Raw genomic sequence first — 18580 nt, forward strand, 5'->3', positions numbered from 1 at the left:
TGGCATATAAAAAGGAATTTAACGGGAGCCTAAATTCTTTTAAAAATAGAAATTTATGTAAGATCTTTATCCCATCTGTTTGGTTTCTTTGTTCCTTGGAGGTCTTTGGGATGTGAATATACTCTTTCTCCTTTAACTTTCTAATGCAATAACTAGCTGTTAGAGACTTCAGGATCAGTTCCTGAGCCTGCAATTGCAGCCTGGATCTCAGCTTCCCTGGTGGCTCAGATGGTAAAGAGTCTGCCTGCAGTGTGGGAGACCTGGGTTCAATTCCTGGGTCTGGAAAATCCCCTGGAGAAGGAAATGACAACCCACTCCAGTATTCTTGCCTGGAAAATGCTATGGAAAGAGGAGCCTGGCAGGCTGCAGTCTATGGGGTTGCAAAGAGTTGGACAAAACTGAGTGACTTCACTCTCTCAGAGACTTCAGAGTACTTGGGTTATAGCAAGGTTATTTCTCCAGTCTTTCCATTTTATACTATTGTGCTGAGTGACTTACATTGCATTTTCTTTTCCTTTTAATCAAGGCTGATTCCAAATACTTTGGAGCTTATTTTCATAGTGTTCAACAAGACAGACATAACATCCAGTTTTGTAGAGCTCTTACTTTAGCTGGGAAAAGAGATTGTAAGTGAATGATTACATAAATACTTTCTATTGTGTTAAGAGCTGAGAAGAACAGGGTGCTTTAACATTGTGTTGTTTTGTTGTTGTTCAGTCGGAAATCATGGCCAGCTCTGCGACCTCATGGACTGCAGCACGGCAGACTTCCTTGTCCTTCACCATCTCCCAGAGTTTGCTCAAACTCATGTCCATTGAGTCTGTGATGCCATGTAACCATCTCATCCTCTGTCATCCCCTTCTCCTCCTGCCTTCAGTATTTCCCAGCATCAGGGTCTTTTCCAGTGAGTTGGCTCTTCACATGGCCAAAGGGAGGCCAAAGCTTTGGAGCTTCAGCTTCAGTATCAGTCCTTCCAATGAACATTTAGGACTGATTTCCTTTAAGATTGACTGGTTTGATCTTGCAGTCCAAGGGATTCTTAAGAGTCTTCTCCAGCACAGTTCAGAAGCATCAACTCTTCAGTGCTCAGCCTTCTTTATGGTCCATCTCTTGCATCCATAAATGACTACTGGAAAAACCACAGCTTTGACTATACTGACCTTTGTCAGCAAAGTGATGTCTCTATTCTTTAATATGCTGTCTAGTTTTATCATAGCTTTTCTTCCAAGAAGCAAGTGTCTTTTAATTTCATGGCTTCAGTCACCATCTGCAGTGATTTTGGAGCCCAAGAAAATGAAGTCTGTCACTGTTTCCAGTTTTCCCCCATCTATTTGCCATGAAGTGATAGGACTGGATCCCATAATCTTAGTTTTTTTAATCACAAGCTGGAATCAAGATTGCCGGGAGAAATACCAGTAACTTCAGATGTACAGATGACATCACCCTAATGGCAGAAAGTGAAGAGGACTATAGAACCTCTTGATGAAGGTAAAAGAGGAGAGTGAAAAAACTGGCCTAAAAAATTGTGTTAGAGTCCTCATCTACTTTTGAGAGATAGGAAAGATTTTCTTGAGAACTTGATTTTAAGCTAAGATCTGAACAGTATGTAAAAGTCAACTAGGCAGTGCAGTATGTGTGTTATTTAACAGAGACTTGAGCCCCTTTTTGGCCTTTGCTGATGGCTCAGCAGGTCAGGAATCTGCCTGCAATTCAGGAGACACAGGAGATGCTGGTTGGATCCCTGGGTCGGGAAGATCCCCTGGAGGAGGAAAATGGCAATCTAGTCCAGTATTCTTGACTGAAAAAAAATCCAATGGACAGAGGAGCCTGGCAGGCTGTAGGGTCACAGAGTTGGACACAACTGAGTGACTAATGTAGAACCCCTTTGTAGTATGTGATTATGCTTAATTTTAAGAAGTGAATTTAATGAGTGGATATTTAGGTCAGCAGCCCAGAACTGTCCAGTGTGACAATATAAAACTAGTCTTGTATTCTTTAATCACTCTGTTGCTGTTAATTATGCCTCTCCCTCTTTTTTCTTTTCAAAAAACAGATACAGTTGCTCATTTGTTCTTCACATATATTTTTTTGTGGTTACAGTTTCAGATTGTGTCATTTTCTACAGAAGATTGTACATACAGAAACTCAAAGGGGAACTGTTACAATATTGTGATGGTATTTTATGTGGAAAAAGCTTTTTTTATCCTAGGATATCGTGTTTACTTTAATGTTGTTGCTTCTGAGACATGCCAAACCAGAAATTAGAGGATTTTTGCGTTTTGGTTTTACTTACTAAAATTTAAAAATTCAAATTAATTTATGTTTAGGGTGAAAAGTCAAATAGTAGAGGATGATGAAATCTCTTCCCTGCCTGCAGCTCTTTGTAGTTTCTTCTGTATCTTTCCAGAAATCTTGATTGCCTATATATATTATACAGATAATCTTTTTCTCTTCTTTAGGGGGAGGGGAAGTTTGTAGGAAATAGCTTTTAAAAATATTCTGTTGATATACAGTTGACTTGCGATGTTGTGTTTCTTCTTATTTAAAAAATTCAGTTATACTTTACATAATTTTTTATACCTTTCTTTCAGTTGACAGATCATGAGCAGACAGTAGTGGTTTACAAATAAAATAAAAGTCCTGTTTATTTAAAAGACAATTGTGTCTTGATAAAATATCTGTTGATTCTTGGCTTTAAACGTTTGTTTTGCAGACTCCTTCAGGTCAAGGAGACTCTGAAGCCCATGGTGTTACTTGTGGAGCACCATGAAATAATGATATTCTCTCATATGAGCAAGAAAGGTTTTGACCAGCAGAAATATGCCTGTATTATATTATGAAATATAAAACTGCAACCAAACTTCTGTATTTTCAAAAGAAGAAGCTAAAAATTAGGCATGCTGCTGCTGCTAAGTCGCTTCAGTGGTGTCCGACTCTGTGCAACCCCATAGACAGAAGCCCACCAGGCTCCACCGTCCCTGGGATTCTCTAGGCAAGAACACTGGAGTGGGTTGCCATTTCTTTCTCCAATGCATGAAAGTGAGAAGTGAAAGTGAAGTCGCTCAGTCGTATCCGACACTTAGCAACCCCATGGACTACAACCCACCAGGCTCCTCCATCCATGGGATTTTCCAGGCAAGAGTAGTGGAGTGGGGTGCCATTGCTTATTTTCCCATTAATATTTACTTGTTGCTTATGCACTCTTTTCTAATCATTTGCATCATTTCCTGATCACTGCTTTATTGTAGGTTCTCTCTCATTAACGGAAAGGTATGCAGACACTGCAGAAGTTTAGTGGGAAAAATTTGGTGGGGAAATAAACCTAAAATTAAGAAGATTCTGTTAATTTGTTTAATGGTGCACGTGTGCATGAGGAAGACTGCTGAAATTCACTTTTATTGGTACAAAAATCTAGTTCCATTTGCTAAGCATCAGTGTCTTGTGTGACTGTTTTCTGAGCTACTGGTTTTAACACTTGGGTTGTTTGTAGAAATTTCTTAGCACCGGCTATTATCTTACCCCTAGGAGTATAGAAACAGCAGCTTACTTTCTTCTTGGGTGACTAAACTCAGTAGCTTGACTCTACAGCTACAGATTGATTTTATTGTAACCCTTATCTGTTTGCTTCTCTAAGTCAGGTGTTGGATAAGGCAACATTGACTGACAGAGATTACCAGAGTTTTTTCCCTAGAGTCCTGTTACCTTACTTAGGGTTAAAAGAAACTCTTATCATCTCCTACTTTTGTAGGAAGGACAAGAATCCCATTAGATGTTGGTTGACTGACTGTGCTATTTTTTTGAGAATGAAAGAAGTGAAGAAAAGTCTAAAATGAGTGGGGCACTGGCGCAACAGGCATAAAGTGTCCTGGGGAAACAGCTGTGTGGTCATCCTAGTTATACAACAGTCTTGCCAGATAGTCATTCAAAATCCGCCTGAAAGGATTTGTTGCCCCACAGAAAAGCGAGTATTCTAAAAATTAAAAGGTACTAACTAAAAAATTTTTTAAATTTTAAATTGAGCTAAAGTTTGTCTCATTGCAACTACTAACTCTTCTTTCCAGCTTTTGCCCTCTGGTACTAAACGTAGTCAGTATATGGCAGTATACAAAATGTATTAGCGCTTTAGAAATTAAAAAAAAAAAAAAGTCACCCCTTACCCCCCTGCCCTGCAATCTTACAGTTCTTCCTTGTAATTCAGTTTCTGTGCTAGAGAAAAAAAATAAAAGACCCTGCTGCTGACTAACCCACCAGGCCCTGGTACTGGGTAGAGTTCACTAAACAACATTTTATAGCACATCCATAATTGTTATCTTAGTATGTTTAGAAAACTTTCAGTGAGATGTCTAGCTTCTCAAAAGCAGACTTTCCAGTTATTATCTTAATGCTTTATCACCTTAAGATAGAATGAAGGAATATGTATAGGAGGCATGCCAATTCCAATTAAAGAAACAGTAGTTTATACACAGGAAGGCTAGACCTCCAGCTAGCTGATCATAATGCTTACAGTTTCCTCATCATTAAAAATACTTACTATAAAAAAAAGACATAAATAAAAAAAACAAAACAAAAAAAAAAACAAAAAAAGAAAAAAAAATACTTACTATACATGTATAATAACTAGCTACAAATATAATCTTCAGACTAAAAAATTGTGTTTTCCTGTACAGCTTTTCATCACTGTGGTCACTGGGTTAAAGATACTTTAATTTTCATGTGCTATTGCCCATATTTTTTTTTTTTCCAGGAGGCCCATAAATAGGACAAGCTAGGAGGATAACTTTTGAGGTGATGTGTGGATGGGACACAGAGCCTGGTTCATTACTGTGTATATGTGGGTCCCATTCCACTCTTCCCCTCTTTTTCTGCTGTTTAGGAAGTTGATACAGAATGTAAAATAGAACTATTGAACAGCATAACATCATGATTAGGGAAAAATTTCTACAAATGTCATTGTCTAATTTGATAAACATATTACTTAATTTGAATCCTTGTGTGAATTTAGAGGAAAGGCAGTCAGGTGTCGAAAAAATTAAACAGTAGTCCATCTGAGAAAGGAGTGGAGATTCTTCTTGGAGCCAGTCTGAGGATTGGAACTCAGGAGACAGCCTTTCAGAAAGTTGATTGCTGTTAAAAGTAAAAGCACAAATGTGTAAGTTTTTGAGACACAAAGTTAAGACATCAAAGTAACTGGGCTGGGAAGATGCCCTGGAGGAGAAGAAATGGCAGCCCACTCTGGTATTCTTGTCTGGAAAATCGCATGGACAGAGGAGCCTGGCAGGCAACAGTCCATGGGATCTTGAAAGAGTCGGGCATGACTTAGTGACTAAACAACATATTGACACTTTACATGGTCCAACAGGGTAAGTAGTGGGATCACTGTGACTCCTTTCAGGACCGAGAAAGCAGTGTACCTACCTCCTGAGGAGTTATCAGATGGAAATTGCTTTTTTGGGGGTGAGCAGGCATTCCTGTGTCTTCTAAGGAGATCCAGTCTGCTGCTGCTGCTAAGTTGCTTCAGTCGTATCCGACTCTGTGCGACCCCGTAGACCAGCAGCCCACCAGGCTCCCCCGTCCCTGGGATTCTCCAGGCAAGAACACTGGAGTGGCTTGCCATTTCCTTCTCCAATGCATGAAAGTGAAAAGTGAAAGTGAAGTTGCTCAGTCATGTCTGACTCTTAGCGACCCCATGGACTGCAGCCTTCCAGGCTCCTCCGTCCATGAGATTTTCCAGGCGAAAGTACTGGAGTGGGTTGCCAATGCCTTCTCCAGTTATTTGTTTAGTAACACTAATTTCTACATATACTAAATATACTCATATAGGCTAAATTACTAAATATAGGCTATTTCTAAGTATATATCTGTACTTTGTTTGACTTGACTTGTTCATCTGACATTTTTGCTCTTAAAAATGTGGTCAAAGGTGAATAAATGCATCAGGAGCTCTCCTGAGTGCCTTGTAATGGGAAACATAGAATATGCTTTATGACTCTAGAGCAGAGTGTTGCTGGTCAAGAGGTTGCTCATTTAGTGCCTACTCTGAAAAGCCCTGCAAGTAAATAAATGAAAAAGCTCATACAGAGTTGACTTTGTGCTTATTTGAATTCACTTTCTGTGAGTGAATTTTGTTACATAAATTTTGATGCTGTTGACTGAAGAAAAACACATAACCTAAAAATTGCAAGTTATGTTTTATTTGGGGACCTTACTGAGGACTGTAGCCCAGGAGACAACCTCTCAGGTAGGTCTGAGGAACTGTTCTGAAGAGGTTAGGGAGAAGCCAGGATTTGTAGGAGTTTTTTTCTGGGGGAAGGCCAGGGGAGTAGTAGAACATGAGAAGAATACTGTTAATCACGAAAAACAGACGTCTGAAACGAATGATTTTTGTTCTTTTCTGTGTGTGCACATGTGCTCAGTTGCTCATTTATGGCTGATTCTTTGTGATTGCATGGACTGTAGTCTGCCAGGCTCTTCTGTCTATGAGCTTTTCCAGGCAAGAATACTGGAGTGGGTTGCTATTTCTTCCTCCAGGGGATCTTCCTGACCCAGGGATCGAACCAGTTCCTCCTGTGTCTCCTGCATTGGCAGGTGGATTCTTCAGCACTCTGCCACCTGGGAAGCCCTTTGTGCAGAGGATGTTAAAGTCTGGGCTTATTGAAATTATTCTTCACATGTGCTTCTTAACTACCTAGGGTCTGTATCCTCTCTTTCACCATCCTGAGTTCCTCTCAGGGTACAGTGAATGTGGTTGGCGGTGTTGGTTGGTAGTTTGATGGTGGACAACCTTCATTGTTTGCTGAATGACAGGCAACATTTTTCCACAGTGTTATGAAAAAGGTTGTCTTCTTGAGATGATTTTAGGTTGATTTGTTAAAAATTATAATATATTTATGAACTTAAAAATGTGTTTTGCTAGTTTAATCTCTTACCGCAAGACATATCCAAACAGCAATGAAGTAAATTGACCTCCTGTTTTACTTCACATATTTTAAAAAATTCTTCAGTGACTACTTATTAGACTGAAGCACTGCATAATTTCTGTTTTTGAGTTTATAAAATAAAATATATTAAATAAACGAGAAGAAGAGTAGAACTAGTATTTGCTAAATGCCTTTTGTGTGTTTGGCATTATGCTAGTTGATTTTCAAATACTACTTTACAGTCTGTGAGGATTGTGGTTTCATTTAGAATTTACATGTGGAGTCACTAAGGTACAGAGAAAGTAAGTTTAGTGAAGCTTATAGAAAGTGGAGTAATAATTTTCGTGTTCTGAAATTAAAAATGCATTGTATCACAGCATGCAGATTTATTCTCTTGACAAGCTTTTTTTTTTTTTTTTTTTTTTACTATAAAGTAGGAGATGTGCAGCCACATTGCTTGGATTTGATTCATGGTTTAGCCTTCCTACCTATTGTGATGTTTGGCAGATTACTCTAAGTCTTCATGTCCAGAGTGGTTTTGGTTTGGTTGGTTTGGTGTTTTTTTTTTTCCTTTTTTCTTTTAGCCTGTCAAATGGGGACAATAGTCTAACAGTCTCTTGTTTGTTGTGAGGATTAAATGAGTTAAACCATAAAGATCTCAGTATATTATCTAGTGTAAATTGGTTGTAATGAAGAACGTTTTTCAAAGTTTTATATGCACAGTGACTTATTTTGCTTTATAAGTAATTCTTTTGGTACTTAGGAAAGCCTCAGAGTATTCCACATTTTTAGAATGTTTATAAATTGTTATTATATTTCATTAATTCATTTTACATAAGATACTAGTATAATAGATATGGTGTTGTGGTTGTATTAGGAGTTTTACTTTTCTTTGCTGTATACAGTGATTAATACAGATTGAGCGAACTTGAATCTGTTTGTTATCATTACCTTTTTTCCTATAAATTCCTAAAAATTTGACCTTTATTTGTATTATAAATTATAAAAATTCTAAACTTAATGACTGTGTCTCTCAGAAATTTTATTCATCTTTGTAAATGCTACTTTAGCTTGTTTTTAGCTAAAAAAGAAAAGAAAAACGATTCTTTGCCTGAAATAATCTTTAAAAATAAAAAAAAAGTGTGCTTCACATTAATGTTTTCGTTTTCCTTTGTTCTCTCAGCTTCACAATGAAGAGGATAATTCAGAATCATCTGCTGTAGAGCAGCCATCTACTTCAAACCCAACACCACACACCGTGCAGGCTGCTCCTTCAGCATCTGGACATGAGACTGAGTCTTCTCCTCCCCCTTACAGTAGTATTACCGTGGAAGTACCTACAACTTCAGGTATTGTTGCTCTTAGTATGGAACTACTAGTAATGTTTTTAAGAACTCATTTTTTACCAGTATGGTTTTGTATAATTATCAAGTCTGTTAATGGGCTTCTCTAGTTTTATGATTTTTTAAAGCAGATTTTCCTAAAGGTAGTTTATAAAATAATTTACTCTGTGCCTTATGTGTCTCACTGTTTTAAAAATTAATTTAAAAATGTAGCTTGTCAAGCTTTCTTATGCTTGCTAGAATCCATTTCCAGTGGACTAACCTATATAACTTTTGGAAGAAATATACATACCTGTAGACTCATGCACACATATAATGCCTACGGACATGCATGTATTAACATACCCATACCTGTGTGTGTTTACTTGTATAGTCATAAAACCAGGCATTATTCATGATGAATGTGAGTGGGAATGTGGTTAGCATATGTCAATGGAGGTGAAGGGTATACATAATGTTTCCCCCCTGCACATGGTAATATTTCTTGAATACAAGGCAGTGATTCCCACTTGCTACTGTTTATCTCATCCTTTCAGGTCATTCTCAAGAATACCCTCATCTGTTTCTCTGGCCACAGTTTATATTTTCCCAGTAATGCTAAGTTAATCATTCTGTGATGGAAGATGAGTGAAAGTCCCTTTGCTAAATGCCCCTCTGTTGTAGCTACTATTTGTTTAACAGACTACCTCAAACCTGATGGAGTAAAATAACAATCATTATTATCAATTCTCAGAATTTGGAGGGTGAACTTGGCTCCATGATGAAGTTCTTTGCTAGAGTCTCCTATGATTGTTGTCCGATGGAGGCAATTGCAGGCTTCCTTATTCACACATTTACTGGTTGAGGCAGGCTTCAGCTGGGGCCTCAGCTGAGGCTGTTGGCCAGAACAGCTATTGGTGGCCTCGTCTTGTGGTCTGGGCTCCTCTCTAAATGCAGGCTGGCTTCTAAGAACAAGCATTCTGAGAGAAAGCCAGATGGAACGGGTTACGTTGCCTCAAAAGTCACAGTGCAGGTTGTTAGAAGTGAGTCAGTCAGTTTAGTCTGTCTTCAGGATTATTGAAGAATTAGTCTCCGCCTCTTCATGGGAAGTGTTTCAAAGAGGAGACTGTGGTTTAAACCACCACAGCTATATACAGCCTCAGCCTCTTGGCCACCAGGCCTGCTTCTTTGACAGTCTTCCCTATTTCAGTAAATGGCTCCAGCAGGCCAGAAACTGGGGAGTCAGCCTTTTGGTATCTTATTATAAAATCATGTGGTTTTCTCCTTCAGTTTTTGTTGTCATGAAATATTTTATTAACATATTTCTTCTTGAAGCTAATCCATCCCTATATGCTTGGACTTTTTGTCATCATGTTCCAGTGTTTCCTGGATTTGAACTCATTAATATTTTAGTGTTTTTGCAGCTTTTTGCATGTGATCTGTAACTTGATGTACTGTCTTTTTGGTATGGAAAAAGCAGACTTTTGGAAAGCAAAGTTGAAAGCAAAATTTTATGAAAGCAACATAAAATGAATTGAGAAGCTTCTCATTTTTCTATGATGTATAGTAGTTTTGATAAAGTAGCATGATATTTTTAAAGGTTAGGTGAATTTCAACTGTGAAACAAGTGAAGCCTGCTACTTAGATGTTCAGTTATTCTCACCATCTGTTTTGTGATTCCTGGTCTTTAAAATTTTTTCACCTGTGCTAAAAGGCCATCCCTGACTAATTGAGAGTAAAAACGAATAATTCTAGAATTTTGGGTCTCTGCTTAATGAAAGCTATTATACTATTTTTCTTTAGCTTTTTGGTCAATGTTATATTTTAGGTATGGACAGTGCCTGTTTTCTGTGGAGATTATGTTATTCAGTAGGTCACTTTATGACTGTTTTTATAGATCTGAGCAACATCAGTTATAAAAGGTGACATTTGTATATAATGCTTCACTTTTTATGGAGTCCTCTAGAATACTGTTCTATTTTATCCCATAATAGCAAGTAATAGCATTGATGGGTCAGCTTCATCGATGAGAACGTAGAACTTCATAGGACTTAAGTGATGTGCTTGAGGTTACACAACTTCCAAGAAGGAGGGCTACGGTTGGAACTCCCCAGACTTAACATTCTGTGGTTGAGAACCAACCTCTGCCTTAAAGAAGAGAAGAATAGGAAGTAAAATTGACAAGTGAAAATTAAAGACGCTTCTTCCCAACTTTTACCTGTTATTGTCAGAGGTATTTTTTCTATCGTGGATATTAAAACTTTTTAAAAACTTACATATATATATTTTTTTTAATTAGAGAATAATTGCTTTACAATGCTACATATCTAGTTTTAAGGTAAAGGATCTCGTTACCTTGGATAATATATGCCAGTGTTCCAGGTTTTTAAATAAATATTTATTTATCTTATTTTTGACTGTGCTGAATCTTCATTGCTGCATGGGGGTTTTCTCTAGTTGCAGTGAGCAGGGGCTACTCTTCAGTGCAGTGTGTGGGCTTCTCATTGTCGTGTCGTCTCTTGTTGCAGAGCAAGCTCTAGGGTGCTTGGGCTTCAGTAGTTGTGGTACACAGGCTTAGTTGGCCCGAGGCATGTCGGATCTTTCTGGACCAGGGATTGAACTTGTGTCCTCTGCAGTGCAAGGTGGATTCTTAACCACTAGACCACCAGGGAAGCCACCATTGTTTCAGTTTTAAAAGTTTATAATTTTAATGTTATTGCCTTAAACTTGATAATCATTGTTTTTTCTGAAGTTTTACTTCCACTTTAGTCTTCAGAACTAAAGAAATCTGTTTACTTGACTGTGTGCAGTGTTTTTATATCCTAGTAATAAGTCTCTTCTAAGAATTTGTGACTCTTGTGCCTTTTGTTGGATAATATTCAGTATTATGCTGCTACTCACCACTTCCTGTTATTAAGTTAAAAATTGCCTAACTTCAGACCCTTAGCTCTTATTGATAGCATTAAAAATACTTATTTTTAAAACCTATAGACATTAAAACACAATAGGAAAAATTTTGCTGGAGTGTAGTGTGTTTTCATGTTGAAAATGCAAGAAAGTCTGATAAAGATAGGTAAAATTATAAACAATATAGAAAATGTGAAAATGCTATCATTATAATGGAGGAAATCACAGAAGTAGTGTTAAACACTGTGGTATGTACTACTTTTAGAATCTGCCTGTTATTTATGTCAGGAATTCTAGCACATCCTAGTCGACTGATTAACCTATGTGTATGATTTTACTTACACGAAAGTTGGCAATAAATGTTGCAGCTTAAAAAAAATAGTTTGTTGTAGTATACTTCTGGAGATCATATTTCAAAAATAGCTTAAAAATTGGGGAAGGACAAACTCTTCCAAAAAAAGAAAACCTAAGGAGCTAGGTAGATGCAGGGAAAATGGGAGAAGGGATAAGAGTGAAAAAAGAGTTAAAAAGCATTAATCTTTTAGCAAAGAGAAATACTGAGTTTGCTTAGGAGTTGCTAAAATTGACCCATGTAGAAAAATTAACGTCATGTATTAGCAGAACAAAGTTTTTGGAGTCCAGAAATTTCTGGGTTCTGCCACTTCTTGATTGTGTGATCCTGGGCAAATCACCTAACTTTTCTGAACCTCAGAGTTGCTGAGGTTAATGTATTTAGAAGTGGTATAGGAGGTGGCTAGTGCTATTTCAGTGTATATGTGTTTTGTTTTTTTTTTTTTTAACTATCATTCGTGCTGTTTTTACTTTTTTTGACTGTGAGATGATGGGCAGATAAATTCTCTGAGCACAGCAAGTAGGCACACAGAGCATGTTCACATACGGTGAGTTTCTTACCTCTTTTGTGTTGCACACATTTTCAGAGTCTCCTTCTTGATGCTCTTGTTTTGTGTATCAGTCTCTGGATGATATTTATCAGTCCTTTCTCAATAAATCCAGGACTCCAAGAATATGATGTAGTAATAATTTATATGTTATACAGCTTATAATGTAGGACTACAAATAGCAGTGATCATCCTCTGGCATTCTGTAACTTGTTAAATTGTATTATGGTTATAAAAATGTCATTAGTTTGTTTTAATGGTTATCTTTTTTTAAAACCCTTTCCTTCAGATACAGAAGTTTACAGTGAGTTTTATCCTGTGCCGCCTCCTTACAGTGTTGCTACCTCTCTTCCCACGTACGATGAAGCTGAGAAAGCCAAAGCTGCTGCCTTGGCAGCTGCAGCAGCAGAAACATCTCAAAGAGTAAGACAGTGTTATCATTACCTTTTGAGAATAATATCCAAGATAGTTCTCTGTGTCCTTTTTTTTTTTTTTTTTAGTATTTTCTGTACTGCTGCTCATTTGTGTCATCGTGTTTTGGCACTCTCTGAGTGAAATAATACCTTCTGCATTCCTTGACCCACCTCATTTCTGTTTCTTTTGGTCTTTTCCTGCACCCTGTCTCAGACTGTGGTCATCTAGGTGTTCTTTTTACCACTAATGTATCATTTTCTAAACTTGATTTCAGGCATCTCCTGCACTAAGACTCATCCCTCCCACCCTTCCCCCTGCCATCCCTCTGACTTCCTCATGCAAATTACCCCCACCCTGTTGACCTCTTCACTGTTAATGAAGTGTCTTTAGTGTCTTTACTTCCTTTCCTATGTAGTTTAGATTCTGTGGTCCGTAATTATAATTATAAATCATTATTTTCTATTCATTTTTATAAATTAGCACAGCCAGTCCAGTGACTCTATGAGTGAACTCACAGTAGGTTAAAACACTCACAGGCAAGTCTGGGTTGGTCTCTTGTGGGCTTACTGCTCCTTTCTCCTGGGTCCTGGTGTGCATAAGGTTTTGTTTGTGCCTTCTAAGAGTCTGTTTCCCCAGTCCTGTGTAAGTTCTGGCAGCTCTGTGGTGGGGTTAATGGCAACCTCCTCCAAAAGGGTTTTGCCATACCCAGGTCTGCTACATCCAGAGCTCCTGCCCCTGCAGCAGGCCACTGCTGGCCCCGTACCTCCGCAGGAGACACTCAAACACTCAAAAGCAGGTCTGGCTCAGTCTCTGTGGGGTCTTCTGGTGAGGACAAGGTTTTGTTTGAGCCCTCCGAGCGTCTCTGGCAGGCATGGGTTTGATTCTAAACATGATTTTGCCCCTCCTACTATCTTGCTGGGGCTTTTCCTTTGCCCTTTGACAGGAAGTATCTCTTTTTAGTGTCTGAGGAGGCCTTACAAATGGTTGTCTAAGGAGGCGTTACAAATAGCTGAGAAAAGAAGAGAAGCTAAAGACAAAGGAGAAAAAGAAAGATATACCCATTTGAATGCAGAGTTCCAAAGAATAGCAAGGAGAGATAAGAAAGCCTTCCTCCGTGGTCAATGCAAAGAAATAGAGGAAAACAATAGAAAGGGAAAGACCAGAGATCTCTTCAAGAAAATTAGAGATACCAAGGGGACATTTCATGCAGAGATGGGCACAATAAAGGAAAGAAATGGTGTGAACCTAACAGAAGCAGAGATATTAAGAAGAGGTGGCAAGAATACACAGAAGAACTATACAAAAAAGATCTTCTTGACCCAGATAACCACAATGGTGTGATAACTCACCTAGAGCCAGAGCCAGACATCCTGAAATGTGAAGTCAAGTGGGCCTTAGGAAGCATCACTAGGAACAAAGCTAGTGTAGGTGATGGAATTCCAGTTGAGCTATTTCAAATCCTAAAAGATGATGCTGTGAAAGCACTGCGCTCAGTATGCCAGCAAATTTGAAGAACTCAGAAGTGGCCACAGGACTGGAAAAGGTCAGTTTTCATTCCAATCCCAAAGAAAGGCAATGCCAAAGAATGTTCAAACTATTGCACAGTTGCACTCATCTCACATGCTAGCAAAGTTATGCTCAAAATTCTCCAAGCCAGGCTTCAAGAATACATGAACTGTGAACTTGCAGATGTTCAAACTGGATTTAGAAAAGGCAGAGGAACCAGAGATGAAATTGCCAACATCCGTTGGATCATCGAAATAACAAGAGAGTTCCAGAAAAACATCTACTTCTGCTTTATTGACAGTGCCAAAGCCTTTGACTGTGTGGATCACAACAGACTATGGAAAATTCTTCAAGAGATGGGAATACCACATCTTACTTGCCCCCAAGACATGTGTATGCAGGTCAAGAAGCAACAGTTAGAACTGGACATGGAAAAACAAACTGGTTCCAAATCAGAAAAGGAGTACATTAAGTCTGTATGTTGTCACCCTGCTTATTTAACTTACGTGCAGAGTACATCATGAGAAACGCTGGGCTGGAAGAAGCACAAGCTGGAATCAAGATTGCTGGGAGAAATATCAATAACCTCAGATATGCAGATGACACCACCCTTATGGCAGAAGATGAAGAAAAGGTAAAGAGACTCTTGATGAAAGTGAAAGAAAAGAGTGAAAAAGTTGGCTTAAAACTCGACATTCAGAAAACGAAGATCATGGCATCCGGTCCCATCACTTCATGGCAAATAGATGGGGAAACAATGGAAATAGTGAGAGACTTTATTTTTTTTTTGGCTCCAAAATCACTGCAGATGGTGACTGCAGCCGTGAAATTAAAAGACACTTGCTCCTTGGAAGAAAACCTATGATAAACCTAGACAGCATATTAAAGAACAGAGATACCACTTTGCCAGCAAAAGTCTGTCTAGTCAAAGCTGTGGTTTTTCCAGTAGTCACTTACGGATGTTGAGAGTTGGACCATAAAGAAAGCTGAGCGCCAAAGAATTGATTCTTTCGAACTGTGGTGCTAGAGAAGACGCTTGAGAGTCCCTTGGACAGCAAGGAGACCCATCCAGTCAATCCTAAAGGAAATCAGTCCTGAATATTCATTGGAAGGACTGATGCTGAAGCTGAAACTCCAGTACTTTGGCCACCTGATGTGAAGAACTTACTGATTTGAAAAGACCCTGATGCTGGGAAAAATTGAAGGCAAGAGGAGAAGGGGACGATAGAGGATGAGATGGTTGGATGGCATCACCGACTCAATGGACATGAGTTTGAGTAAGCTCTGGGAGTTGGTGATGGACCAGGGAAGCCTGGTGTGCTGCAGTCCATGGGATCGAAAAGAATTGGACACAACTGAGCGATTGACCTGAACTGAACTGAACTGAGGTTAAAACACAAAGAAAGAATTTACCAGGCCTACAAACTTATGTTTGTCAACTCACTTTTTTTTTTTTTTTTCCTGTCCTTTGAACACATGCCACCCCAGAATTTGGGAATGATGCTCAAAGATTCCAGCACCCTTTCTCCCCCATCTTCCCTGTCTTAGTAATTGAGTCAGTGATAGATGCATATGTTATTTCCTGTTCTGGTAAAGGAGTGGCTATCTCGATAAAAGGGAATGAGATGTATGTATGCTATTGTTCTTCAGTCATGTAAAAAGTGGGGAATTACATTTTACCATGGCTGCAAGCAGGACTAGAGTTTGTTACCTTTTTTTCTTGCCTTAGACTTTAGAGGTGTCATTTCAAATCTTGGATTCATCCCCATTCTGTTCAGGAAAAGAACACAAAATATTATGTCATGGAGGAAAGCTGGAATGAGGTGAGGGGCCAAGGCGGGGAGGAACATGTTTGTATGTGCAGCATTCTCACCCTGCCACCAACAGGCCAGCGCCCAACAAGTAGATTGTCTGATGGGTGAGCGGTCGGGTTTCTTTCATCAGTCACAACTGTCTCCACACCTCCTCCCACTCCCGTCCTCCAGCACACACAGAGTTAAACATCATCATCAGTAGTTTTGGGCACATAAGTAAAGATAGTAAACCGCAAATTTATTATTGATGCATTTTCCGTCTGAGAGTTAAGTAAGTTTCTATTAAGACCATGGCATAAAAATACTCAGTCAGTAAGGATTTTTGATGTTGGGAGGAGAGAATTATAGAGCAGGAGGACAGATCTGTAAGGTGTGGAGTTTTTATTAGTGCATGTGTGTTTATGTACGCGTTTGTATATACATGCACACACTCTCTTGGTGACGTGGGACAGTGGCTCCTTTTCTCAGAGAATGTCTCCCTGGGAACTTTGGAAATGGTAAAGGTCTTTAGGGCTTTCCTGGTGGCTCAGATGGTAAAGAATCTGCCTGCAGTGCAGGAGACCCAGGTTCGATCTCTGGGTTGGGAAGATCCCCTAGAGAAAGGGATGGGTACCAACTCCAGTAAAGGATGTTAAGGACCTTACGTCCTCTGTTGCCCTAACTTCCACTCTATTGGATCAAAACTAAAGAGAAAGTAGGAGTCATTAAGTCTTGTTCTCTGTGTCTTGAGATAGAAGTAATTTTACCTTTTGGAGAGAAAACTGAAGTGTTACTGTTAGAACCCCTCACTGTCGTCATTTCCAGTGTCTTGTTTTAGAAAGTAATTTGATTCTCTGCCTGAATTGGAATATGCCCATAAAGAAAAGTTTTCTGTTTTTACTTGTTTCTGAGACCATTTTAACTCTAGCTTATGAAGATTGTGGAAAATTTTATGGAAAGTAGAAACAGAGTTGTACAAAGAAACTAACTTTGACCCTTGTAAAAAATCTTTCAAATTTGTCTGTTTCTGTCCCCCTGCTCCAGCACCCTCTGTCTGCAGCTTATCATCGAGTATGAGTTTCTATACCTGATTCGGATAAAAAACTGATCTGATTAGCACTTGAGTACTTCAGTTGTAAATAAATCTCAACTGGATTAACTGAAAGTTTATTTCTTAAACCCAGTTTCATTGGGGGAATGTAGGTAGTCAGGACACTTGGAAACAATTTTCTGCTGTTTCTTATTTTTATTGTGTAGGGTTGCAGGTATGATTATGTGATGACTCAGTAGATTTACTGAAATGCATTATCCATTTTTAATATTTCTATGAAAAATAGAAAGAACTAAACAGCCTCTTCATGAAAGTGAAAGGGGAGAGTGAAAAAATTGGCTTAAAGCTCAGCATTCAGAAAACTAAGATCATGGCATCTGGTCCCATCACTTCATGGCAAATAGATGGGGAAACAGTGGAAACAGCGGCTGACTTTATTTTTCTGGGCTCCAGAATCACTGCAGATGGTGATGGCAGCCATGAAATTAAAAGATGCTTACTCTTTGGAAGGAAAGTTATGACCAACCTAGACAGCATATTAAAAAAGCAGAGACATTACTTTGTCAACAAAGGTCCGTCTAGTCAAGGCTATGGTTTTCCACTGGCCATGTATGGATGTGAAGGTTGGACTGTGAAGACATCTGAGCGCTGAAGAATTGATGCTTTTGAACTGTAGTGTTGGAGAAGACTCTTGAGAGTGCCTTGGACTGCAAGGAGATCCAACCAGTCCATCCTAAAGGAAATCAGTCCTGGGTGTTCATTGGTAGGACTGATGTTGAAGCTGAAATTCCAGTACTTTGGCCACCTGATGCAAAGAGCTGACTCATTGGAAAAGACCCTGATGCTGGGAAAAATTGAGGGCAGGAGGAGAAGGGGACGACAAAGGATGAGATGGTTGGATGGCATTACCGACTCAATGGACATGGGTTTGGGTGGACTCTGGGAGTTGGTGATGGACAGGGAGGCCTGGCATGCTGTGGTTCATGGAGTTGCAAAGAGTTGGACATGACTGAGTGACTGAACTGAACTGAAGTGATGAAAAATATTTGAATTTCACATAATTCACTTTATAAAACTTTTAAACATGGCTTGCCACTTAGTCTCATCTTATAAGAATATAGTGAATAGGATTCATTTTTTTGTACCTTGTTTAAAATTCTATGTGAGTACAATTTTGACACAAAAAGCTAGCACTTGATAAATTATGCACAACCCCAAGACTGTTTCTAATACCTAGCTATTACCTAGCACATCCTTGGTGTTTAAGAAATAACAGTTAATTAAGTTAATGAATGCTTTCTTTAAAATAGCCAGTGTGGGAAATTATAAAAAATACTATTGTTGTCCTAAGACAGCTGTTTGTTTTAAATTTTTTCTTAAAAAGTCTTCTAAGTCAGTGTTTAATGTAATTGAAATTATTGTGTAGCTTCCATCTTTCATTTTTTAAAGCATTTTATGTATTTTCTGTTATGTTAATGGTTGAGTGAGAGTCCATGGAATCAATATACTCTAATATAGGGCCCATTCCTCTTTAGTGAACAGTTAGAATCTTTTCAAGAGTGTGTTTTCCAGTGTTAATGTTGTAAAGGATATCTTTGTGTATATGTCGCCTACCTTTGTAAAAATGATGTCCCTATGGTAAAATCTCTTGGACTGGACTGGTGTTTCAGAAGAATATGAAATATTTTATGCTTGCCATTATATTGATAGTGTGTTTTTGGAGCTCCTACTATGCTTTAGTGTTTATTTTCTTGAATTAGCTTAAAATGAT

At 38.6% G+C, this 18580-nt stretch overlaps 1 protein-coding gene across 1 annotated transcript in view; it reads left to right on the forward strand.

The window, feature by feature from the left end:
• Positions 1–18580, forward strand: part of NDFIP2 (Nedd4 family interacting protein 2) — a 70547-nt gene that overhangs the window by 28230 nt on the left and 23737 nt on the right. Inside the window, exons 2-3 of the mRNA NM_001205720.1 lie at positions 8101–8266; positions 12335–12468. Coding sequence (NP_001192649.1) covers positions 8101–8266; positions 12335–12468 — 300 coding nt within the window. The remainder of the gene's footprint in view (positions 1–8100; positions 8267–12334; positions 12469–18580) is intronic.

The sequence above is a fragment of the Bos taurus genome, chromosome 12, assembly GCF_002263795.3.
Source record: "Bos taurus isolate L1 Dominette 01449 registration number 42190680 breed Hereford chromosome 12, ARS-UCD2.0, whole genome shotgun sequence".
NCBI classification, from domain to species: domain Eukaryota; kingdom Metazoa; phylum Chordata; class Mammalia; order Artiodactyla; family Bovidae; genus Bos; species Bos taurus.